At 35.5% G+C, this 27,586-nt stretch overlaps 1 protein-coding gene across 1 annotated transcript; it reads left to right on the forward strand.

Annotated features, from left to right (window-relative positions):
* Nucleotides 1-9,443: 9,443 nt before the first annotated feature.
* LOC126852091 (dynein beta chain, ciliary) lies at nt 9,444-27,315 on the forward strand. Its single transcript, XM_050596552.1, has 30 exons — nt 9,444-9,767; nt 9,986-10,250; nt 10,357-10,900; nt 11,065-11,382; nt 11,811-12,165; nt 12,395-12,666; nt 12,915-13,295; nt 13,568-13,716; nt 14,810-15,055; nt 15,258-15,786; nt 15,871-16,435; nt 16,531-18,924; nt 19,100-19,461; nt 19,707-20,183; nt 20,363-20,627; nt 20,729-21,078; nt 21,186-21,448; nt 21,552-21,848; nt 21,997-22,166; nt 22,240-22,543; nt 22,603-23,072; nt 23,515-24,069; nt 24,138-24,438; nt 24,672-24,953; nt 25,080-25,381; nt 25,546-25,673; nt 25,763-25,977; nt 26,048-26,404; nt 26,486-26,634; nt 26,775-27,315. The coding sequence occupies exons 1-30, from the start codon at nt 9,505-9,507 to the stop codon at nt 27,067-27,069; spliced, it is 11,823 nt and encodes a 3,940-aa protein (XP_050452509.1). The 5' UTR covers nt 9,444-9,504; the 3' UTR covers nt 27,070-27,315.
* The last annotated feature ends 271 nt before the right edge of the window (nt 27,316-27,586 follow it).

A 27,586-nucleotide genomic window follows, 5' to 3' on the forward strand; every position in this document is an offset into this window, starting at 1 on the left:
CGTGCAAATACTTTTACAAGCAGAAAATTTAAAAATTATTATAATAATATTTGACACTTTTTAATTTTATTTATATATATAATTGAATGTTATAATAAATTATAATCATTATAATGAAATATAAATGCTTTTATCATATAAGAGAGACTAAAAGATTATTAATTTTTTTTTTTAATATCTTAATATTAATTATATTTTAAAACAACTATAGCGATGCATTTAATATCTTTTTTAGGAATATATCATTAAAATCGTACAAAAATATTGCAGAAAAATGTCTGATTCTGAGGATAGCATAGTGAGTCTCGACTCGGAAAAATCAACAACGCGCGATGAGACCGTTGAGGCGACATCGAATCACAATGGGAACAAGCTTGAGGAATTTCAGGCACAGCTTCAATCAATGATGGTCTCCCATAGTACTTCTGAAGAGGAGGAACAGCCGGAGGAGGGAGATAATGCGAACGAGAAGAAAATCATAGGTAGGCTATCGTATTCATTGATTCTCAATATTATTGAAAATTATTATATATTATATATAATTATTAATTTTCATTAAAATAATTATTTTAAATATTAAATTTATAATTTCTAAAATTATTAAAATATTAAATTATATATAATATAATAATAAAATTATAATATTCGCTCTTTTCTTTACCAATAAAAATAAATTTCCAAATAAAAAATAAAATTTTATATCAATACAATAAAATATCATAAAAAAGCGTAGAACGGATGAAATCTTTCATTCGTTTCCAAACGCTCGCCCGCTTCAGCGTTCGATTCGAACGACGATCTACGAAAAGTGTGAGGATGAAATTACACCGTAGAACTCTAGGTAACCTGTTGAGAGATTCTAGAGAGTGGGCGAAAATGGAAAGCTTGCTGCAGCTTAACTTGGAGAATTTCCCAGACGCTCGCCAAGGGCATTATCAGGGAAAGTGGCTGAACAGTAGTAGACGGCGCGAGGGAAATTTCTCTGGCCTCGGGGATTAAGTTCCGCTGCTCGAACCGTATCACTCTTTTCCTCCTCGTTTCACTTCCCCCGCCCGCCCCTGGACTTTATTTTTATTCCACTCTCGTGACGAGAAAACACAGATGCTGACTGGAAGTTCGGCGATCTCGCTGTCTCTCAGTTTCGCTAGTAGATTAGCTATTCTTCTCTGTAATTTCGTATGCTTCGTTTTTATTCCCGACACGTTGCGATGTGACAGCCTTTGTTTGACGGAACTTTATTCGCGCGCGGCAGAAAAGTCCATTACGTGCAAGCGAGATTTAAAAGACACAGGATAGCGACTGTCATTCCTTTTACCCGAGCACACATTATGTCCATGTAAAGCCGGCAATTATTTTAATTGCTACCGGCTAAAGAGAGATTTACGCGAGTGCGTAATCCAATATCCGAAGCCGCAGAATATGTTACCGATTCTATGATTCTGTGCCGCAACGCTATCTCGGTCTTATACAAAGCGTCCTAAATGTCTCGGTAAATTTCGCCAGAACCGAAACCCATACACGATGGAGAGAAACCGTCTGCGTCCCAAATTAAACTCATAAAACGCCCGCGGCTGCTTAAAGGTAGATCCACAAGAGTAGATTAAGATCGAGCCATCTGCGTACAAAAAGAAAGGATAATGCTAGGCAATCGTCGCATTAAAACTAATTCGCCTGAGAAATATTGTAATCGTCTTAAAAATAATTACAACGACGTCTCTGAAAAAAAGAAGAAAGATTTATATTCAGTCCTAAAAAAATTAAATGATTTTGATCGGGCTTTTGCGGAGACAAATTCGAGAAAAGATTCTTTGCGAGAAAATCTCCGATAGAATTTTTTATTCGAAATAATTGTCATTTGTATGTTATATGTTAATAATGATTTTTTTATTCTTACACATCACATTCGAATAATCGCATATAAATAACATGTTTAAGTTTACTATGAACGTACCCTGCCATTCGACTCGGTGGCTGCATCGATAAGCGTTTTGCAATGTCACATACTTCGCAGAGACACATGCCATCCGGAAGAGGAGGGTGGGCAGATGGAAATAGTACGGAGCCATGATTAAAATAATAAATTTTGGAGATACGAGTAGGAATGTTTTAGACCAAATTAGTATTACATCGAGGACGATACCGCACGACCGCATACGTTCTCTGACTGCAAAGAGAACGATATCTTGAATTATATATAAATATCAGGCTGAATACGATATAATGTTCCGGCGTATGTCGTTCGAATAAGGAGTCTTTCGAAAGAAGGGGGTGAGATTTTATTAGGGTAACGTTCGTTAGGTTCGTCTCTGGGCAACGTTCCAATTCGATCTCACGGTCCGTTTCATTCTCGTGAACTGCGGACATATATTAGGCAGACAAAGGATAGTTGGATAAAAGATTTTTCGATGTTCTGGAAAATATTTTTGACTCAGTAGAATGTGAATCGATAATCTAATCGTTTTCTTGTTATCTCAGCTCCTATCTCTAATTTTTTTAAGCAACAAATTAATTCACAAACATAAACGGATAATATAAGTGTCAGTTAGATTCTACAATAGATTTTAAAATTAATTATTACAAGTAAAGTTATCAATCGGATATTAAACAATTAAATAATTAAAAAATATTTTTATTTAATTTTTAATAGAAATGTATTAAATGTCTAAAAAATAAATAAATTTGAAATATATTTATAATATCTTTTCTTAAGAGAATTAAATTTTAATGATAAATAAAAACGATATGCGAATTATTTAGCAAGTTATTTAGCAATCAAATCTTTGTGATTAAATCATTTAATGAAATATCGTAGATAATACATATTATTAAAAATTAAGCAAGATTCAAGGAATTAATTAAAATTTGTGTACATAGATTTACATACAGCCATGCATTTGAGTTATGTTATTTCATTATTTCTGTTCTCGTTACGTTCTTAATTTCTTATATATAGTATGCAGAATATAATTGATAAAAGCACGTTTTATATTGCGCATTTATTACGCTCTAAAGCGCAAATGTATGATAAAATGAGAAGTAGCAAAAATGTCTCGCGTGTATATATATATGACATCATATTGCAACGCAAATAACATTCAGTTCTACGACGTCCTTTATGCATCTTATGTGCTGTCGCGTTATTTTCTCCCAGTGGATCAAATCTCGATGTAGCCTCTCGTCAAAGAATAAATGTATTTTCCAAGGCTTTCACGCGTTTTTTCGGCTCTCCCGTCTGAGAGAATTGGCACGTAGAGCGCAATATGCGATTTCGGATTATCATAATGTCGGCCTGTCAAGCTTGTATATATGCTTTCTCGCGAGTTTAACATCTTTTTTTCCCTTCCGTGGCCGGGACGCGTTTTAAGCTCTACTGGAAAGTTTCAGGCAACGGATTTGCCAGATGTCCCGCGTTGCACCTTCTCGTCGAGAGGGTCCCCTTCGCGTTATAGTTGGCACTCGATTAGGATCGAGTCCATAGACGCTCAAACTTTTATTCGCCTTTGATTTATACGGTCATTTCTCAGATTACAACGAGAACGACGCGATGTGTAGTTAGCTGCATGCCATTTTATTTTAAATTTATAAGCCATGTAATATTATAGCGATATGTAAAGTGTATTTATGGCTATAATATTTGGACAGAGACGTATACCAGCAATGAAAACAAGCAACGGTTAGACGAGAGTGAAATACTAGCATTTATGAAAGTGTATTTATTCGATCCTGATACCTTTCCGGACATATATATTTTAGCGAAATAATAGATGTCGGTGGTTTGTAGCGACAAGAAATATTGATAGCCAAATGATTTTTCACAAGGGATGATTCCGTGTAGAACGTCAAGTTTATGTTTCCTCGATATTTCTCGCCGGTGTGTTATATCGGGACGGTGCAAGCGCGCGTATTATCAAGATTCCATTTTTTTCGCGTAAGGAAAATTGGAAAACGTTCGCTGGCAGGAGTCGAGAAATATTCCTTTCTCCCGCGCGACATCCGGGGAAAGAAAGCGGAAAGTGGAAGTTTCAAAAGCGACGCTCATCGGTATCGCTGCACCCGCGCCGTGTGAAAAATGACATCAAGTTCAAAAGCTCCCTAAATAAGAAATCATTCCCGCGGAGGCGCGCGATCGCATTATTCACTCGTCCGAAAACTCTAAAGTGAAATAGCCGCGTAGAAGGCCCGCGGGATTCACGATCATCAATTTCAACGTCGTGCCAGACAAAAACGCAAAACACCCCGTCGGTGACGAGAGGAAGGAGAAGGGATGGAGGAAAAGCAGGAGGAGATGCGATCTTCTGTCGGATGATGTGTTTCGCGAAGGACGCGCGATAATCCTTGGCGGTCGCCGGTTTGTTAGAACGACGGAAATCGCGGGGGAATGACGAATGGCTCGGAAGACAAATTTTCTCATAGGGTAGATAACGTCGAGAGTCATTTCTTTTTTTACCGTGCGCAAATTGTTTCACGTCGAGAAAAGATTTTAGATGGCTATGTCTATATTTTTGCGAGAAAAGAAAGAATAAATTCGAAATGAATAAATCCGGAAAAGAAAATTAGATCATTCTGAAATAAAGATATGACATTGTATCAGCTTAGGTTTTTTCAAAATTCGTCATCCCTTTTATACGTGTACAAAACTCTCGGATCGTAAATGATGGCATGGCGATGGCACAATGGAATATGTGAGAAAGCTTTCGAACGTTATTACAACGCATTTACTACTCCGGATGCTGATGCGTGTCGCTCCAATTTCCGCGACCACCTAGCGAGGACGAATTTTTTTCGCACACCCCGGCGACGGGATGGAAAGACGGGCGCGCGGAGGATAAAAAGGTGGAAAGGAGGCGGAGTAATTTGATATGCTAGGCCAGAGTACAGGGGCACTCGCCCTTTTTTTTCCTAATTTGAAGAAGGGCGAGTATCCGCGAAATGAAAAGCGCCGGGGCCCTTTGTAGATACGCGCGTACGCGCCCTGCGTAAAGTCCGCGCGTGTGCGTGCACGTGCGTGTGCGAGGATTAAAGCGATGAAAGAGAAACTCTTCACCCTCATACGGCGAGCAGCGTGCTCGATCGGGCACAACCGGAGATATCTTTAATATGTTCATTTAAACGCTGTAGTGAAATTAGAAACGTTCAACACAATTTACGCTCCTTTTAATAAAGATTCATTTAATATATATAATATTTATATAAATGTTTACGATTAATAAAAGTATCGCTCATTTAATAAAGTTCTTTCATGTTAGAAAAAAAGCATATTTTTGAATAATTTAGATATTATATACTGCAATAAAAATTTTTTTATGTTTTTTAAAGCATGTAAATATTAACTTTGATAAACAAAAAAATTAAGACTTGCTTGTTGTGCGCATAATATTTAAAGTATTCAAATTTTCTCTAAAGTTCAAAAATGTTTTATTATAATTTATAATTTTTACTTTCATGTCAATAAACTTTTGTATTAAAAGTAAAATCTAATATATCGAAATAAAAGATTTTAAATCTACAAGATTGTATGATAAGTACAGAATAGATAGGATCACAAATTAATTATAATGTTGAAATTATTCTCGCAAAAAAGATAATGAAATATATTAAAAGGAGAGAGAGAGAGAGAGAATTGTTCTTTTGCCATGCAATTTTTATAAGAGATCGATCAAAGTATTCAAAGGTTATCCCTTTTTTTTGTGCGCGAAAATGGTGCACGGTACAGAGTGATATTCCGAACGATACCTACTTTGCATTAAGTAGAACTTTCCGTGATGTGACATATTATTTATGATATTGATTAAAGCAAAAATTGTGTTCACCTTTTTGCGGCAAGGAGAAAGTAAGAAGGATCGACTTCGAGAAAAAAAAAAACGATAAGTTGTAAAAGATAAGTTTGCTCCTCATTCTTTTTATCAATCCTCTGCAAGCTCCTTGGAAAGTTTCGTAGAAAAATCACTCGAATTATATATTATCTTTCTACAATATAGTATGTACAATCAATAACTTTCACCATTATAATTTAAACATAATTGTATCTTATAAAGATATGCAAGTCTCGCACATAAAAGAATAAAAGAATTTCTCGATAAATATAAAAATCGCATTATAAAATAAATTTATCATTCACATAAGGCTTTACGATGAACAGCGTGTATTATGTAAATTTTATGACAAACATCGTGCAATATATTAATATTTGCATTGCAAAACTCACGAGTGGCGAAGATCCTCGTTGCAAAATTGCAAGTAGAAGAAACCGAAGTAAAACGTCACGCTAGTCGACCAGAAGACTCGGCTGCGCGAGCCTGAAGAAACTTGGAAGAATGATATCGTACCTGTCACTGCGCGAAGGATAGATAGCGTGCAATGTCAGTTGTTTTCAGCATATTCCGTGCGTCCCGTGACAATAGGGGGCTAACAATCGAGCAAGCTTCAACTCGGGAGACACGATCGTCCAATACCAAAGCTGGTTTTCGCTGGTTCAATCCGTACCTGGTTTCCTGACCTGCTTGCACGACAACCATTTAACGAATATAATACTGCGACGTCAGCAGAATTTCGCGTTTATCGTCTCTCTTTGTAAAAAGCTCACGAAAACCTTCGCTTTCTAAATTCTCGATGTGCAGTTCTCGATGGGTCGATCATTCGTCTTTCAAGTCCTGATATCGCGCGACTGGAAAATTATTCTTAAATAATCGCGATGAAAATTTAAATAATTTAGTTAGTTGTCTTTACTATAATTGATAAATATAATTGTGATAGATGCAAAAAATAAATAAAATAAAAAATACATTCTATGAATAACGCACTTTTTTCTAAACAAGTATTATTTGTTAAAAAGAAAATTGCAAAATTTTAATCTTGTTTTATGTTGAAAAAATTTCTTGATATTGTGTAGAAATGACTGCTGCGGATGCACCACCCGACTTTCGACTCGAATACATCGGAAGCTTTGTGCAAAAAAGTTTGAAATTAAAACCAGAAAAATGGGGAAGATTATTATTGACGGAAGAATACCGAAATGTGGTGCTAGATTTTTTGGATAAGCCATTACCAATCGCTCTTTTTGTCGTTCTAACATCGAATGCACAATTAGTGGCATCGTCCAATTTTCCCATACCGTACCAAAGAACAAAAGGTGAGTTTCATTATTGTAATTTGTTGTAAGAAATCTGAAAAATTTTGATATATTCCAATGATAAATAAGAATTTGATTTATTTTATATAAAAGCTTATTTTTATTTAGAAGCTATATTTTTAATAACATTTTCATTGTAATATAATGCTACAAATAGAACAATACCGTTAGAACTATTCCAAAGAGTTATTGTAAATAGAAGATATTTATTATTAAATAGAAAAATATATAAAAAAGTTTACATCATCATTGCAGGAGTTTATGCTGTTAAAGTAAAACAAGCGCCATTACCAAAAGATAAGGAAGGATGTTCGACTATGTTAATTTTAGGAGATTTATCGCATCGGATTGTCGATCAATTGGCTACGTTAGTCGATAATATATTCGCTCCTCTTCTCACTAAGCCTGAAAATCATAAGGATTTGCCGGAAATAGCAATTCAAGACATATGTAAGCACGTACACGCTCTTCGCGGTACGCTGTATCAGGTAATAAAGCAATCGATATTAATTTTTTGTCTCGATAAAACGTTTAATGAGACATATACCCGTATATGTAATGATATTTATTACGCTCGAATGCACATAGGTGAAAGGTCAAGTGAACGGAAGAACGGTGTTACCGATGCCAGCGGGCCTCGAAAAAGTAACGGAGGTCGAGAGATTGGTTTCCGCAGAGGGTCCACAGGCAGTCGATCTGTATCTGAAAAGTGCTATAGAAGGTGTCGTAATAAAATGGGCTTACTTAGTAAATGATGTGGTCACTCATGAATCTAGCGTTGCGTTCGAAAATGGCCAAAATCCGACGCCTGATGTCGAACTGGAATATTGGTCTACTAGATTGGCGAATTTGAGGTGTTTAAATTATATAATTAAAATAACAGATAATATAAAATATATTTTTAATAAGCATATTTTAACATATTTTTAATAAAATTATTTTTAATAAAATATATATTAATATGTTTTCAATAAAATTATATCTTTTACGATTAAACTATCAATATGCGCGTTTTCTTTTTTTTTTTCACAAAATATATTCTATAAGAATATCTATCTACGATTATATATATTTTTTTATAGATACATCTATGATCAACTGCAAGAAGACCGTGTGAAAAAAATGGCAATAATTCTTGAAAAGACTGACAGCGCGTACTTTCCCTGCTTCCGTACATTGTTCGATAATGTTATTTCTTCATTAGCCGAAGCAAAGGAAATATCATTGTATTTGACGCCTTTAGCAAAGTGTTTCAAGTCTATAGAGGAGACCGACTTTGCTGAGGCTAAACCGCTGATGGCAACATTGATACACTCGCTCGGATTAGCGTGGGCGAAATGCAAGAGTTATCAGAGTTCCAGCAAACTTATCATCATGCTTCGACAGATTTGCAATCTGTTGATACAAGAAGCACGTCGATTTCTCGATCCGACGTCGATATTTCAAAGCGACGTCGACGAAGCTCTCCAACGTGTCAAAATATCAAAAGGCAAAATATCAATATTTCGATTTATTAAGAAATTATTATTGGCAACATAAATATGTTGTCATTAGTAATTTTTCATTAATTATGTCCTCATTAATTATGTCATTTTATGACTATTGAATAATTCATCTTTTCGCGCTACGTTAGACTTGCAAAATGCAAATTAGTCACAAGTAATCATCAATTTAGTTTGTCAATAATAGACAGAGCCATACAATACAACTTTTGTTATCAGATTATTAATTAAAAGTAACAAACACTTTTTAAATAAATATATATTATAATATCGTCCAGAAATGACATAAAGAATATAAAATCATATATCAACAATTATTACATATTCTAATTTATTTTAATCTCTAATTTTACTTAAAAAAAAAAACTCAAACATCTTTTTCAATCAGGAGTCCTGGAAGAATTCAAAAGACAATTCGAATTGAGAAAGCACATGCCTGGCTTGAAACCAGAAGCACCACCTTGGACATTTAATTCGACCGCCGTCTTCACTCGTCTCGACGCTTTCCTGAAACGGCTGGCGGATATCGAGTGGCTCTTCGATACAGTTCTCGAATTTTCCAAGTTAGAGAAGATTGAAATAGGCGGCATTCTCGGACGATCCTTGAGCGCGAGAATCATAAGTGTATTTAAAGAATTCCAGCAGCTTTTCGTTTCCTTCACCGTAAGAGCCAGCGACGTTCTCGAGCCGGACGATGAATCTTTTGTCGTCGATTGCATCAAGTTTGCAGAGTCCATCACTGATCTTGACAGCAAATTGGCGTCGATTCTATGTCAAGCTTTCGACGATTGTGGCAATCTCGAAAGCGTTTTCAAGGTGTAATTTATTCTTTTTTTTTTTAGTACATATTTCAAAGTAATTAAGATACAACAAATGCTTATTTTTATCTTTCAGTTGATAAATATCGCTGGATCGGTTTTGGAACGTCCTGTCATACGAAAGCAATTCACTAATCGATATGCTAGAATTCTCGAGCTTTTGAATATGGAACTTTCAATAGTGGAAGTATTGTTTAATCGCGGTATCACAGATGCTCTGATTGATTTGCCGCCTTTGGCCGCTGCCTTAACGTTCACTAGCATGTTGAGACAGCGGATCGACTTGCCTATACAATCGTTTAAAACTATGTCGTATCCGTACGTATTAAAATGCATAAAATTTTTTTTTTTTTTTTGAGCTTCCACTTTCTTTTTACTTCAAATATTGTTTTATTAACGATTTTATACAAAAAAAAATTACCTGAAATTTATCAAAGATAAAAATAAAATATATCTCTGATAATTTCTTGATAAACATATGATAAATATCAAGTTATACATATAATGAATATATCTATAACTTATTCTGTTTATAGTATCATGCATGGCGACGAAGGTAAGAATATAATAGCACGTTACGAAAGGCTGATAAAAATATTCGCTGATAAGGAAGATGATCTTTTTATTGAATGGGCGCAATCGGTACCGCAAACTGTTGACGTTGGACTTAATCGTCATCTGCTTTATAGAGAGAGCGACATTTTATTCTTAAATTTCGATCCCGATCTTCTCGCCATATTAAAAGAAGTAAACTACCTAAAACAGATGTCACGTTCTGATATTCCCCAAGAAGCAATTAAGGTAAAACATAATCTGAAATACGTGCTTTACCTGAACATTTTTACATTCGAAAAATATTATTGCGTTATTATTAATATATTAAATTATTCATTTTGTATTATATTAGGTATCTGAAAGTGCCGAGACGTTTAGGAAATTTCGCACGATGCTAAGTAGCATAGTCGATTCATACAACAACATACGTAAAACCACCAAGCGAGTAGAATTTAATTTAATCAAATTGGAAGTAGCGCGTATTGATTCCTTGATATCCCGCGGAGAGAACGAATTATGCTGGAGATCAAACGGGCTTCTGGAATATATAATAGAATTGGGCGATCTCGTAGAAGGACTATGGAAACGCGTGAAGACTGCCCAATCGAACATGGAAAAGATCAGAAACATTTTGGAACCTTGGACAAAAACGCCCCTCATAGAACGAAAGGATCGTCGTAAAGACACGCTGCTCGCCCTGGAAGATCGTTCGGAAAAAGTATCGAAACGTTACGCGGAAATCACAAAAGCAGCCGAGCAAATACACTCAATATTGAAGGAAAATGAATCGCTTTTTCAAATTAGCGAGATCGGACAGGAAGCTTGGCAGGAGTACGTAATATACATTGACGACATCGTGATCGAGTCTCTTCGAAAAGCAGTTGGATGCTCTCTAGGTTAATGTCCATCCTGAAATTAAAAAAAAGTTACATTCAATGGCATGGAAAATTTATTCAACGTTTCTTATTTAATTATTAAGCAATTTTTAATTTATGCGACAATATATACAATTATAGAAAATTAATAAAATTTGTATTAGACATATTTTTATCGCGCTTAGGCTTTTTAGCGGAAAGTATGGATCCGGTTGGTGAATGCGAACCATTACTTGAAGCAAAATTAGAGCTCAGAGAACCAGATCTGTATTATGTGCCATCACTGGAACCTGATGATCCGGATGGACTCGATCAGCTGATTCTTGGCGTGTTGAATGACATTACTGGTATGGCTGGCTTGATATCGCGATTGAAAAATAATTCCATAGGATATGCTGAAGAACTGTCATACGATGCTGATATCAAGGGAATGAAAGATGAAATATTAACAAGTGTAGCTACTGCTGTAGAAGAAGCTACTGATTTCTGTGGTAATTTCGAAGGTATGATTCTCTCTCTCTCATAAATACTAGTATTATATTAGGCTCTAAATAAAATTTATCACGCGATAATTTCTAGTCAATATAAATAATACCTTCATAATACAAATTCTATATATAATATATATACATATTTAAAATTATAATAGTCTAGTTTATATATAATAATTTAAATTTAAATCCAATAATTAATTCTCTTTTTTTAATAAGCGCAAAAATGGATATATTTTTTTAAATCCTCTATTTTAAAGTACATATTAAAACATATATAAAAAGTATATCATTATTAATAAATTATAATAATTAAATTAAACATTACCATTATATAATAATATAACAGATAAATTGAAATATGCTCTTTAAAAATTGTAGATCCTACTCTATTATATTATTTTTTTCATTTCAATGTAACGATCCAACGTTTTGATTAGGCTACGCTTATCTATGGCTGGATGATAGGGATGTTGTGATGCAACAATTCCTCGAGTACAGCCGACAATTGTCAGCGGAGGAAATGGACATGGTGGCGGCCCAGGACCCTAAAGGTCCGACGAAGTCACCGCCGAAAATGGAGCAATTCCGCGAACAAATCGACCTTTACGAGGGGCTCTATCTCGAGATCGAGGAAATGGATCTGTCCAAAGTATTTTGCGGCTGGTTCAGAGTAGATCTAAAACCCTTCAGACAATCGGTACTAAACACCGTGTGCAAATGGTCGAGCATGTTCAAAAAACATTTGGTCGATCGCGTAACAAGCAGCCTTTCAGATCTGGGAAATTTTATAAGGTATATTTCCAGAAAATATTTAACATTACAATTTTTTTTATGTATGATTTGTTTTGTAACAGTAATTTAAATATAGCAAAATTTTTTAAATAAAATCTAAAAAAAAAATTATATATATATATATATTTTTTTTAAATATATTATTTTAATTTATATAAAGTCTGTATATGTATAAAAATTTTTTATTGAATATTTTATTTTTATAAATATATTTTATCCTTATTTCTAGACTAGCGGACGAGGGATTGTCGCAACAAGTACAACCAGGTGATTACGCTGCTTTGGTGAGCGTAATGGGCTATCTATTACAAGTAAAAGAACGTCAGCCAACTACGGATGAAATGTTCCATCCATTAGAGGAGACCATTGAGTTGCTCAAGTTCTATGATCAAGATATACCCGAAGAGGTAAACGTACTGTTGCAAGAGTTGCCGGAGCAATGGGCAAATACGAAAAAACTCGCTCTTATGGTGAAGCAGCAAGTTGCACCATTACAGGCAGGTTTGTAGAATAACACGTATACAACGATATTATTAAATTGACAATATTTCTATCAATTTATCATTTTATCTTTTCTATTTTAATTATAAATAGCAGATAAAAATTAATATATAACCCATAAATAATAAGTATTATTATTAAAAATTATTAATAAATATTAAATATTTAATTTTATTTTAAATTAATATAAGTTTGTAGTAATGTGTTCAATATTTTTAATTAAATGCAGTAATAACATATTAAATTAGGTGAAGTGTCACGAATTCGTGGTCGAATCTCGGCATTTGATATTACAATAAATCAGTATCGGGAAGCATTTCGGCGATACACATTTTTCAAGTACGACTGTAAAAATCCTTACGAGCTATTAGATGAGGCGCACAAGGAGATTCTCATGTTGGAACGTCAAATGAAGGATATACAAGAGTCCGCCTCGTTGTTCGAAGTAATGGTACCCGAATTTAAACAGCTGAGACAGTGTAGGAGAGAGCTGAAAATGCTTAAGCAGCTCTGGGATTATGTAAATATAGTGCAGAGTAGTATCGAGGGTTGGAAGACGACACCCTGGAGGAAAATTGACGTGGAGAATATGGACATCGAGTGCAAGAAGTTTGCGAAGGAGATACGTGGTTAGTAGCTAAGAAATTGTCTACGGTCCCGAAGGATTTTAGCGAATAGCACTGTTTTATGCCCTGAATATATTTTTGTAAAATATATTGCCATTTTCTTCTTGCATTATTTTCTTCATTCTCATGTAATTTCATTTATGCACACAAAGTAGAAATGAATTTTATATTCTTATTTGCAAAATCTCCTTCTTGCAAAATCTCTATAATTTTATTTCCGGAAAATAATCGAAACAATTTTAATTATTTACTCATCGTTATATTTCGTCTAGCAGCGCTGGACAAAGAAATGAGGCCATGGGATACATATGTATCGCTGGAAGCGACGGTAAAGAACATGCTTACGTCATTACGCGCCGTGGGAGAATTGCAAAATCCAGCTATTCGAGAAAGACATTGGCGACAGCTGATGAATAGTACTAAGGTATCGCTGGAAATCGCAAAGCGGATGTATCATCCATTTTTTTACAATACAAACTCATGCAAACTAGAGGACATATTTAATGTCGTTGGCTGAAAAATACAAATTTATACATAGAGTTCTCTCAGTTAATTTTTCATATTCTGATCAATGATTCGATTGTTACCTGATGTTCGCTTCAAATGAAATTCCCTTTCTGCGAAATTGTATATAAAAATCCCATAATGTGAATCACATGTGTAATCACTACTAGACTTAGTTGCACCGCTGTATATACGCTATCGATGTTACAGAAATTGGGCAACATGACTCCAGAGATGACCGTAAGTCTGCTGTATATACGCGCATTTTTATAAATTCTCTATACTTTTATTATATTTTTAAATCAACGTAAAATTCGAATTTTTTTATTTTATAAAATTTTAATTTTAATTTTTATAAAATCAATTTCAGCACAAATTTGATCTTCCAATGTATGCGTTTTTTCTTTTATAAACACTGTTATGTATCATATTTTTTTAAATCATATTTTAAATTTTTCATAAACACACACTATTATGCATCGCATTTTTTTATGCGATATTTATATATTATAAAATATCTTATATATAAGCATGGCTCTAGAATAATAGTATTGTCACATGGCTGATAAAGTTTTAAGTTTATTCACAAGACTTATGCATAGGCTTATTTAACTATACTTATTTATAGACTAAATATATCTATTTAATGCTGGTTTAGATTTAATTATTATATTTTAAATTTCACATTTAATAATAAGACTGAAAATAATCATAACACAACACATATTTAGCACTAAACTATACACTCAAATAATCCACTTATTTATAGTTTGTTTATAGGCATTATTATCTTTCATTATATATGTTATTCATATTCATTCATTGTATAAATCACACACTGTACAATTTTTTTAATAAATCTGTTTTTAAAAAAATATCACAGGACATCACATATGAATTTCATATCATTATATTTAGCAACTTCCTACGCTATTCTAGATTATTGTATGAGCTAAAGGAAACGAGACAACTCTGAAAATATATTTATTTTGTCAGATAATTTTCTTATGTAGGTTCGTTTCGTAATGGACGAATCAACGACTCTAGCCGATCTGCTCGAGCTAAATCTCCATGAATGTGAAGATGAAGTTAAAAATATCGTTGACAAAGCTGTTAAAGAAATGTCTATGGAGAAATACATGAAAGAATTAAATGTCACATGGTCGAAAATGGAATTCGAGCGAGAAGTTCATGCTCGAACAGGAGCTACTTTAATAAGAGCTAGCGAAGAATTGATCGAAACTCTAGAAGAAAATCAGGTTAAATAATGAAGATGATTCGTATTCTCGCTTAAGATATTACCATAAAAAATAAAGAACCAATTATTAGTTATTTAATTATTTAACATTCTAAAGTGTTTTTTAAATGTATCTTATCAAAATACTTTGCTAAAAACATATATATATAATAAAAATATCATTTTTCTCTAATATTTAAGAATTATTTTTCTTTGAATCGCAGGTACAATTACAAAATCTGATTACCTCGAAATTCATCGCGCATTTTTTGGAAGAAGTGTCATCATGGCAGAAGAAATTGAGCATTGCCGATCAGGTGACGACGGTATGGTTCGAAGTTCAACGCACCTGGATGCATCTTGAGAGCATTTTCATGTCATCCGAAGATATCCGACGTCAATTGCCGGTGGATGCTGAACGATTCGATCGCATCGATAAGAAATTTAAGGAGATGACGGAGGAGATGGCGAAAACGCCAAATGTCATCGAGGCGACGAATAAGGACGGTCTTGTATCCGCCCTAGACGTTTTGCAAAAAGAACTCGTATTATGTGAGAAAGCCTTGGCGGAATATCTAGAAACGAAACGTCTCGCTTTCCCGCGATTCTACTTCGTCTCTTCTAGCGATTTGCTAGATATACTCTCGAACGGAAACCAACCGGAAATAGTGGCGAAACACTTGACGAAGTTATTTGATTCTATGGCACGTCTAAATTTTGATGACAAAAATACTTCATTAAAATGCGTTTTAGGTAAACAATTAAATTATATATATATATAAATTATTAATTACACATTAAATAATATACAACGTTTAACTTTTTTTTACATTTAAGGTATGTTTGCTAAAGACGGTGAATACGTGGAGTTTGCAAACTGCAAGATGATTTGCGAAGGAGCCGTGGAAGCCTGGTTGAATGGTCTTCAGAGTGCTATGCGCGTATCAATCCGACATTATTTCAGCGAAGCGGTAGTGACATACGAAGAGAAACCACGCGAGCAATGGTTGTTTGATTATCCTGCTCAGGTATCTCTCTGTGGAACGCAAATCTGGTGGACCACCGAGGTCAATATAGCGTTCGCGCGTTTCGAGGAAGGCTACGATAATTCTATCAAAGACTATCTGAAGAAACAGATCTCGCAGCTGAGCACTTTGATCACGCTGTTGATAGGTGAACTGACCAAGCAGGAGAGACAGAAGGTCATGACGATTTGTACGATCGATGTGCATTCAAGGGACGTCGTGACAAAACTAGTGCAATCAAAGGTCGAAAGTTCGCAGGCTTTTCAGTGGCAGAGTCAACTGCGGCACAGATGGGACGAGAAGAAAAAGGATTGCTTCGCAAATATTTGCGACGCGCAATTTAAATATTCTCACGAATATCTGGGTAATACTCCCAGGTTAGAGCTCATCGTGTTTCTTTTACCAATACTTATTTATTCGATCGATGTTTATGTCGAATAATAAATAATATTGCCTATGTTTATTTGCGCAGATTGGTCATAACGCCGTTAACAGACAGATGCTACATAACTTTGACGCAATCTCTGCATCTCATTATGGGCGGCGGTCCGGCTGGACCAGCTGGAACTGGGAAAACCGAGACCACGAAAGATTTAGGCCGAGCACTCGGCATAATGGTCTACGTGTTCAATTGTTCCGAGCAGATGGATTACAAGTCTTGCGGTAACATATACAAGGGATTAGCGCAAACTGGCGCGTGGGGTTGTTTCGATGAATTCAACAGAATTACCGTCGAAGTGCTCTCGGTGGTCGCCGTGCAAGTAAAGTCGATACAGGATGCCATCAGAGACAAGAAGGAAACATTTAATTTCATGGGCGAGACGATAGCTCTTGAGCCAACCGTCGGCATATTCATCACGATGAATCCCGGATATGCCGGCCGTACGGAATTGCCGGAGAACTTGAAGGCACTTTTTCGTCCTTGTGCCATGGTGGTGCCTGATTTCGAACTGATATGCGAGATTATGCTAGTGGCGGAGGGATTTCAGGATGCCAGGATACTTGCAAGAAAGTTCATCACTTTATACACGTTATGTAAAGAATTGTTGTCTAAGCAAGATCACTATGACTGGGGATTGAGAGCAATAAAATCGGTCTTGGTAGTCGCCGGTAGCTTGAAAAGAGGCGATCCCGGCAGACCGGAAGAACAAGTATTAATGAGAGCTCTGAGAGACTTCAACATTCCTAAAGTGGTATCAGATGATTTACCAGTCTTCATGGGATTAATAGCAGATTTATTTCCAGCATTGGACGTTCCCAGAAAGAGAGATGTTGAGTTCGAAAAGATGGTTAAACAAGCGGCTGCCGATCTGAGTCTGCAACCAGAGGACGGTTTCATCCTCAAAGTCGTCCAACTCGAGGAGTTATTAGAAGTAAGACACTCCGTCTTTATCGTAGGTATAGCTGGTTCCGGAAAGACACAAGTTTGGAAGACACTGTTCAAAACGTATCATAATATGAAGAGAAAGCCGGTATATAACGATCTCAATCCCAAGGCGGTGACAAATGACGAGCTCTTCGGCATCATTAATCCAGCAACGCGAGAATGGAAAGACGGCCTCTTCTCGGTTATCATGCGAGAACAGGCTAATCTTGGCGGCGAGAATCCGAAATGGATCGTTCTGGACGGCGACATTGATCCGATGTGGATTGAGTCTCTGAATACCGTTATGGATGATAACAAAGTTTTGACGTTAGCTAGCAACGAACGAATCGCGCTAACGCCGGCCATGAGATTACTCTTTGAAATTTCAAACTTGAGAACCGCCACACCCGCCACGGTCTCTCGAGCCGGTATTTTGTATATAAATCCACAGGATTTAGGATGGAATCCATACGTGACGAGTTGGGTGGAAAAGCGGCCGCTTCCGAATGAAAAATCGAATCTGGTCATGCTCTTCGATAAATACATTCCTCCCTGTCTCGACACTTTGAGAACTAGATTTAAAAAAATAACGCCCATAGCCGATATGGCACACGTCGAGATGTTGTGTCATCTGCTTCATTGTCTTCTGAAACCGGAGCTGACGAGCGGTGATTTCTACAAAGACCATTACGAACTTTATTTCGTGTTCGCCGCTGTTTGGGCCTTCGGCTCCTCCATGTTTCAGGATCAAACTATGGATTATCGAGTAGAGTTTACTAAGTGGTGGGTCAATGAATTCAAACAGGTGAAATTTCCGTCACAAGGCACGGTATTCGATTATTACATCGATAATGAGACAAAGAGTTTCGTTCCATGGACGAACCGTCTTCCAAAGTTCGAGCTGGATACGGAGATACCTTTACAAGCTGTTTTGGTTTACACGTCAGAATCTATTAGAATAAGATATTTTTTAGATTTGTTAATGCCGGAAAAGCATCCTATAATGTTAGTCGGTACAGCTGGCTGTGGCAAGACCGTCCTCGTCGCCGAGAAACTTTTACAGCTTTCTGAAAATTACGCGGTCTCCAATGTGCCATTTAATTTTTACACCTCGTCCGAGATGCTGCAGAAGATCCTCGAGAAATCATTGGAGAAGAAAGCAGGCAGGAATTATGGTCCACCGGGAAGTAAAACTCTAGTCTATTTCATCGATGATATGAATATGCCGGAAGTGGATCCGTACGGCACCGTCCAGCCTCACACGTTAATTAGACAGCACTTAGATTACGGTCATTGGTACGATCGTACGAAATTGACTTTGAAGGACATCCACAATTGTCAGTATGTCAGCTGCATGAATCCGACCGCTGGATCATTTACGATTAATCCAAGATTGCAGAGGCACTTTGTTGTATTTGCCGTTAGTTTTCCGAACGTAGACTCTTTGACAACTATATATTCCTCCATTTTGTCGCAACATTTAGCAAATATAGAGCACAGGTAATAAACAATAAATAAGTAAAAATAATAAAATAATAAAAAATTCTTTATATATCAAATATATAATACTTGCAATACCGTAGAAGTTTCGATAATATTGCAACTTTAAGAAATAATCATTTGTTACATAATGATATTAATTATAATGTTAATTAATAATAATAATATTACTTAGGTTTCCTCTAAATGTCACCGAATTATGTCCAAATATCGTGCAAGCCAGCATCCAACTGCATCATCGCTGCAGTCAGATGTTTCTGCCAACAGCCGTAAAGTTCCATTATATCTTTAATCTTCGCGAACTTTCCAACTGTTTTCAAGGTTTATTATTCAGTGGTAATGAATGCTTGCAATCTTCGATGGATTTAATTAGACTTTGGATGCACGAGACTCAACGTGTTTATGGAGACAAATTAACGGATGAAAAAGATATCGAAAGTTTTTTGAAACTACAACTCGATATTCTAAAAAAGAATGTAGAGGAGGTAGACGAAAGCGCAATTCTGGAAAAACCCAACATTTATTGTCATTTTGCAGGTAAATTATCAAATTTTCTGATTTTATTTTTTAAGATTTATTTGTTAAGATTTTTGAAAAATTAATAATATCTGATTTTAATTTTTCAAGATATAATAAGATATATAATAAAAATAAATATTTACATTTTTTTTGTATTAAAATAAATTATATGTATAATTGTTAATAAAATAAAAATATAAAATTACATAAAATAAAAATATATAATATTTCGGATATTAATAAAAAGATTACACGATATTTAGGAGGTGTCGGAGAGCCAAAATATATGGCTATTAAAGATTGGATGACTTTACATCGGCTGTTGTCTGAAGCAATGGTCAGTTATAACGATTTAGTGGCAGCTATGAATCTCGTGCTTTTCGAGGATGCCATGATGCACGTATGTCGCGTAAATAGAATTTTAGAGTCACCCAGAGGCAGTGCGCTCTTAGTGGGTGTGGGTGGTTCCGGCAAACAGAGCCTTTCGCGATTAGCAGCTTTTATAAGTACATTGGAGGTTTTCCAAATTCAACTGAAGAAGGGCTATGGCATAACCGATCTGAAACTGGAACTCGCTGCCCTGTATTCGAAAGCAGGTTTGAAGAATATTGGCATTATGTTCTTAATGACAGACGCACAAGTGCCGAACGAGCAATTCTTAGTACTTATCAACGATATGCTCGCATCGGGAGAGATTCCCGATTTATTTGCCGAGGATGAGGTGGAGAATATAATAGCAGGTTTGCTGTGTTAAAAACAATATTAATTAAAAATTAAGATTGATAGATATTAGTTATTAAAATACAAAATAAATCTAACACACATTCCTATACAAATATTTTTAGTATTTATCAAATATATGGCAAGTATACAAATATATGAAAATCTAAATATATTTTATATTAAAAAAATGGTACAGGTGTTCGTAATGAAGTGAAAGGGGCAGGTATGTTAGACACGCGTGAAAATTGTTGGAAATTCTTCATCGACCGCGTTCGTCGACAGTTCAGAATAGTATTATGCTTTTCTCCGGTCGGTTCTACCTTGCGAGTCAGATCCAGAAAATTTCCGGCAATCATAAACTGCACGATGATCAACTGGTTTCATGAATGGCCTCAGGAAGCATTAATGTCTGTATCGAAAAGATTCCTACAGGAACTGGAAGAGTTGCCAGAAACTTATAGGTAAATGTTTAATTATTACGGAGAAAAACAGCATATATATATATATATATATATATATATATATATATATATATATATATTAAGAAAAATATTTTTGACAGAGAATCAGCTGCCAAGTTTATGGCTCATGCACACACCAGCGTAAATATAGCCAGTCGTCATTATTTGAGTAGCGAACGCCGTTACAATTACACGACTCCGAAATCTTTTCTGGAACAAATAAGTTTATACAGTAGATTGTTAAAAACAAAAACCTCCGAGCTACGTGCTAAAGTGGCTAGATTGGAAAACGGCTTGGATAAATTGAGATCAACTGCTGTACAAGTGGATGAGTTGAAAAAGAAGTTGGCCGTACAAGAAATAGAATTGCAGCAGAAAAATGAAGCTGCGGATGCTCTAATTGCTATAGTTGGTGTCGAGACGGAGAAAGTTCAAAAAGAAAAGGCGATAGGTTCGATATTATTAGTATTGTAATGAAATATATGATTCTAAACATATTTATTTTATATTTAACAAAATAAATTATAATTAATTTAAAAAAGATTATATTTTATTTAGCGGATGAGGAAGAGTCTAAAGTAGCCGTAATAGCCGATGAAGTTTCAAAGAAGCAAAAAGACTGCGAGGCGGATTTATTGAAAGCCGAGCCTGCTTTGCTAGCCGCGCAAGAAGCTCTGAATACCTTGAACAAGGCAAATTTAACGGAATTAAAATCATTCGGTTCGCCTCCTGGCGCTGTAACGAACGTCACTGCTGCAGTCATGGTCCTTTTGGCACCAGCTGGCAAAGTACCTAAGGATAGAAGTTGGAAAGCTGCCAAGGTATTATTAAATCGACTGGAACGATTCGAGAGAATTTCTTTCTCGTCGTGTTTCGCCAAAATTATAAATATTAAAATTACATTTTTCATTTTCTTCTATAAAGATCATGATGGCAAAAGTAGATACTTTCCTGGATGCCTTGATTAATTATGACAAAGAGAATATACATCCTGAAGTGATTAAAGCAATACAACCGTATCTCAAGGATTCGGAATTCGAGCCTGAGTTCGTAAGATCCAAGTCAGCCGCTGCAGCGGGCTTATGCGCCTGGGTGATCAATATTATCAAGTTTTACGAAGTCTTTTGCGACGTAGAACCGAAACGAAAGGCGCTCGCGCATGCGAATGCAGAATTAGCCGCGGCTCAGGAGAAACTTAGTGGTATCAAGCGAAAAGTGATTGTAAGTGAAACGACGATAACAACAGATTTTTCAAATTTTCTAATATTTGTTTTAAAGCATTATAAAAAATTTTGCAAATATATCTGTTTATTTTTCATGCGTGAAATTTTCTGCCATTTGTAATAATCTAGATAATCGATTTTTTCAGTCTTTGGAAGAACAGCTGGCGAAGTTAACGGCGGATTTTGAGAAAGCAACGGCCGAGAAATTAAAATGTCAACAGGAAGCCGATGCCACTAATTCAACAATCGCATTAGCGAACAGATTAGTCGGTGGTCTGGCGTCTGAGAATGTTCGTTGGGCTGATTTGGTAGCCAAGTGAGATTTTAAAATATTATGTCATCTCATTATGTCATGTTGACATGTCATGTTAATATTTAAACATTTTTAGTTTTATGCAACAAGCGTCGACACTACCCGGCGATGTACTGCTAGTGACGGCTTTCATATCCTATGTTGGCTGTTTTACAAAACAATTCCGGCAGGATTTACTAAACAAGCAATGGTTACCTTTTATACGCAGCATCGAACCAACGGTCCCAATTACCGAAGGCCTGGATCCTCTCTCGTTGCTAACGGATGATACACAGATCGCCAAATGGAATAACGAGGGTTTACCAAATGATCGAATGTCGACAGAGAATGCTACAATATTGACAAACTCCGATCGTTGGCCGCTGATGATAGATCCGCAGGTATATGTATCAAAAAATTATTAAAAATAAAAGCAATTTAATAAAAAAAATTTTTACAGCTTCAAGGTATAAAATGGATTAAAGAAAAATACGGAGATGAGCTGAAAGTAATTAGATTAGGTCAACGTGGTTACTTGGACGTGATCGAGTTATCCTTGGCGAATGGATCTACAGTTCTGCTGGAGAACATCGGAGAAACCGTAGATCCTGTTCTGGATCCTCTACTTGGTCGAAATTTAATCAAGAAGGGTCGTGCCATTAAGATCGGCGATAAAGAGGTGGAATACAATTCTATGTTCAGATTGCTGCTGCATACGAAGTTGGCTAATCCCCATTACAAGCCGGAAATGCAGGCGCAAACCACGCTGATTAATTTTACGGTAACGAGGGATGGCTTGGAGGATCAATTGCTTGCGGAAGTGGTTAAAGCAGAGAGACCAGATCTGGAGGAGCTGAAGGCGGAGCTTACCAGGCAACAGAATGATTTTAAGATTACTCTCAATAGTCTCGAGGATTCACTTCTTTCAAGGTATAAATTAGCTTCGTCTTTTTTAAAACATAATTAAGAAAATTACAAACTATTTAAAATATAAAATCTATATACAAGATAAATTATATTTAAAAAATTTTCAAATTATGTATACTTGCCATGTGAAAAAAATAATTTAAACGTATTAATTCTAAAAATAATTATAACGTACTACATAAGTATGACAGTATTTTAAATACTAGTAAATTTAATAACAACATATTTTATTTTATCTTATAATTATTTGTAGATGATAGTATTTGTTCGTCTATTGGAAAAGAAACAGAGTATATTTGTTAATATTTAAAAATATATGTATATAACAATTACTACGATATATAATATATATTAATATACATATATTATAATATATATATATATATATATATATATATATATATATATATAACAATAATTTTAATTATTTATGTCATTATCATAGATTGTCATCAGCTGGCAGCAATGTTCTCGAAGATACATCTCTCGTCGAGAATTTGGAGACCACAAAGCGTACTGCCGCAGAGATCGAAACCAAGGTTACAGAAGCTCGCGGTACCAGTCGAGAGATTGACGCAGCTCGAGAATTATATCGACCTGCAGCAGCAAGGGCCTCATTATTATACTTTATTTTGAATGATCTGAATACTATTAATCCCATCTATCAATTTTCGTTGAAGGCATTCAGTGTCGTCTTCCAGAAAGCAATCTGGAAAGCCGATCCCGCATCCGATGTTGCTGGAAGAGTGCAAAATCTAATTGAATGCATCACATATTCAGTCTTCATGTACACTAGCAGGGGACTTTTCGAGTGCGATAAGCTAATCTTTGCCTCGCAAATGGCATTCCAAATTTTATTGGCGAGAAACGAAGTTACAGCCAGCGAGTTGGACTTTCTCCTAAGATTTCCTATAACGCCACATGTCACCTCACCCGTAGATTTTCTCACCAACACTAGCTGGGGTGGCATAAGAAGCCTCGCTACGAGGGAAGAGTTTCGGTACGCAGGATGGGAAACTGTTATCCCATTGTCGCGCTTTACTTTCTTACTGTCTTCCTCGTTTGAAGGAATCTGGATCGCGACATCGAGAGTTCCGCCAAACGTTGGAAAAAGTTCGTAGAGTGCGAATGCCCGGAGCGTGAAAAGTTTCCTCAAGAATGGAAAAATAAAACGGCTATACAACGTCTATGCATGCTGAGAGCTCTGAGACCAGACAGGATGACGTATGCCATCGCTGCATTTATCGAGGAAAAGCTCGGTCCGAGATACATTGAGGCGAGAACGGTGGAATTTGCAAAATCTTTTGAAGAAACTAGCCCAAGTACTCCTATTTTCTTTATTCTATCGCCCGGAGTTAATCCATTAAAGGTAATCATATATATTTTTTTATCGCTGTTTTATGTGAATAACATTTCTTAAAGCAAAGCTTTCAATAATGTGTGTATATATTTAAAAATTTTTTAAAAATGCAATTTAAATATAATAGTAAGATCAATACAATAAATATTATATTATATATATAAAAAATGCATTTCATAAAATATTAAAAATAAAAATAATAAGATATATTAACAAAAAAATATAATATTTCGGAATATTAGGATGTTGAAGACTTGGGTCGACGTCTCGGCTTTACATCGGATAATCAAAACTTTCATAACGTGTCCCTTGGTCAAGGACAAGAAACTGTGGCCGAGCAAGCTATAGATATAGCAGCTAAAAATGGTCACTGGGTAGTGTTGCAAAATATACATTTAGTAAAAAAATGGCTTCCCCTTTTGGAGAAAAAATTGGAAATAGCCGCGGATGGATCTCATTCCGATTATAGAATGTTTATGAGCGCAGAACCGGCTAGTACACCAGCCGGCCATATAATACCTCAAGTAAGAATATTTCGCAATGTTAAATTATATGTAATTTAAACATATACACAAAATCGCTTGCTTAATAATCTATTCGTATATATTTTACTCTAATAAATGCATGTTCCTTGTTATAATAATTTTTAGGGTATCCTGGAATCGTCAATTAAAATTACAAACGAACCACCCACCGGTATGCAAGCTAATTTGCATAAAGCTCTAGACAATTTTACTCAAGAAACTTTAGAAATGTGTTCTAAAGAAGCTGAGTTCAAAGCGATTTTATTCTCTTTGTGCTACTTCCACGCCGTCGTCGCGGAGCGTCGTAAATTCGGACCCCAGGGTTGGAATAAAATATATCCCTTCAATGTAGGAGATCTGAACATCAGTGTCAGTGTGCTGTACAATTATTTGGAAGCAAGTTCGAAAGTGCCTTGGGAAGATTTAAGGTTGATATAATCACATTATTAATAAGAATCAAGAATAAATGCAAAAGTTATGGAAAATTAATTAATTAAATATCGCTCACAATATAAAAGTATAATTTAATTATAAATAAAGTCATTCTTTCAAAATATGGGGAAAAAAATTAATAATACGCATCTTCAAAAAGGTATCTCTTCGGAGAAATTATGTACGGGGGCCATATAACAGATGACTGGGATAGAAGACTTTGCGTTTCTTATCTTGAAGAATTAATGCAGCCTGACTTGATTGATGGAGAACTGCAACTGGCGCCGGGTAAAGCAACGTGAAAATTCAATTGTTACGATATTAAATAATAATTCAATATTTTCTGTGAGATTATCATTGTTGTCTTACATTTCAAGGTTTTTCCGCACCACCTAATACAGATTTAGTTGGTTATCATGCGTACATCGATGAAGCTTTACCTCCGGAATCTCCGTACTTATACGGATTACATCCGAATGCGGAAATTGGTTTTCTGACGATGACGGCTGATAATTTATTCAAAACAGTCTTTGAAATGCAACCCCGAGACGCTGGTAGCTCGGGAGGACAAACCGTTACCAGAGAGGAGAAGGTTATTATATTCATTTAAAAATATAATAAAATAAATGACACGCTTGTTTTATTTATTTATTTTTTTTTAGGTGAAACAAGTATTGGATGAAATAATAGAGAAATTACCCGAGGAATTCAATATGACGGAAATAATGGGAAAGGTAGAGGAGCGAACACCTTACGTGATCGTCGCGTTTCAAGAATGCGAAAGAATGAATTTCTTGACGACCGAGATTAAACGATCGTTGCGCGAACTGGATTTGGGTCTCAAGGGCGAACTTACCATAACATCAGACATGGAAGATTTGGAGAACGCATTGTTCTTCGATCAAGTTCCGCCGGTGTGGACCAGCAGGGCTTATCCGTCCTTGTTGGGTCTAACCGCTTGGTTCGTCGATCTGCTGCTGAGAATCAGAGAGCTGGAGACATGGTCTACGGATTTCGTTGTGTGTATATAGAGACAGAGAAACACGCTAATTCGCGTTTCCAGAATAATATTAATGTGCAAAAAATTAATGTTTTTCTAGTTACCGGCATCCGTGTGGCTTGCCGGCTTTTTTAATCCTCAATCCTTACTCACCGCCATCATGCAATCGACGGCGAGAAGACACGAGTTACCACTCGATAAAATGTGCCTTCAGTGCGACGTGACCAAGAAGAACAAGGAGGAGTTCACGTGAGTAGAAAAGATAATTAGACGGAAGTTGAAGTTTCGCGATACGCGCGCTCGCGAGGACAGAATAGTTATCAGTCGTTAACTTAATTCATTGTACATCGAGCTGACGAGTGACTTCCTTCCCGATTCGTTCGTGTTAGGTCGGCTCCGAGGGACGGAGCTTACGTCCACGGAATATTTATGGAAGGCGCCCGATGGGATGTCCAAACAGGAATCATCGTCGACTCCAGACCTAAGGAATTATATCCAGCGATGCCCGTGATTAATGTACGCGCGATCACGCAGGACAAACAGGATTTGAGGAACATGTACGAGTGTCCGGTATACAAGACACGCATGCGAGGTCCAACATATGTGTGGACGTTCAATTTAAAAACCAAAGACAAGCCGGCTAAATGGACGTTGGCCGGTGTTGCTCTTTTGTTGCAAACCTAAAAAAAAAAAATAGTCGTTAATTTAACAGTTGGCTAATAGAATAATTGCTTGAACAATACTACACAGACAAGTTGACAGTATAGTTGTACCTGATAGTAAATAAGATATATTATTAACCATTTCTCTATTAAACACTTTTGCATTTAATTTTCGCCACATGAATAAGATGGTATTTAAAATTTTTCTCTGTTATATAATTTTTTAATTAATTGATCGTAAAAATAATAATTAAAATTAATAAATTAATAATTGTACTTATTTATTTTTAATATTTATTCGCGTTATATCAATTCTAATTATTATTTTGATTATTAATTTTGAAATTAGATTATATTTTATAAATCTAATAATATAGAAAATATAAAAAATATATAAAGTTATTGACTATTAAATTAATATTTAAAAAATAATTAGATTTGTATAATACTTAAACACTTTAAAATTAAATAAAACTAGGCTCTATCGGAAGAATAATCTATGTATTCTCAATTTCGACTAAAATAAAAAAAATATGTCT

The sequence above is a fragment of the Cataglyphis hispanica genome, chromosome 9 (genome assembly GCF_021464435.1).
Source record: "Cataglyphis hispanica isolate Lineage 1 chromosome 9, ULB_Chis1_1.0, whole genome shotgun sequence".
NCBI classification, from domain to species: domain Eukaryota; kingdom Metazoa; phylum Arthropoda; class Insecta; order Hymenoptera; family Formicidae; genus Cataglyphis; species Cataglyphis hispanica.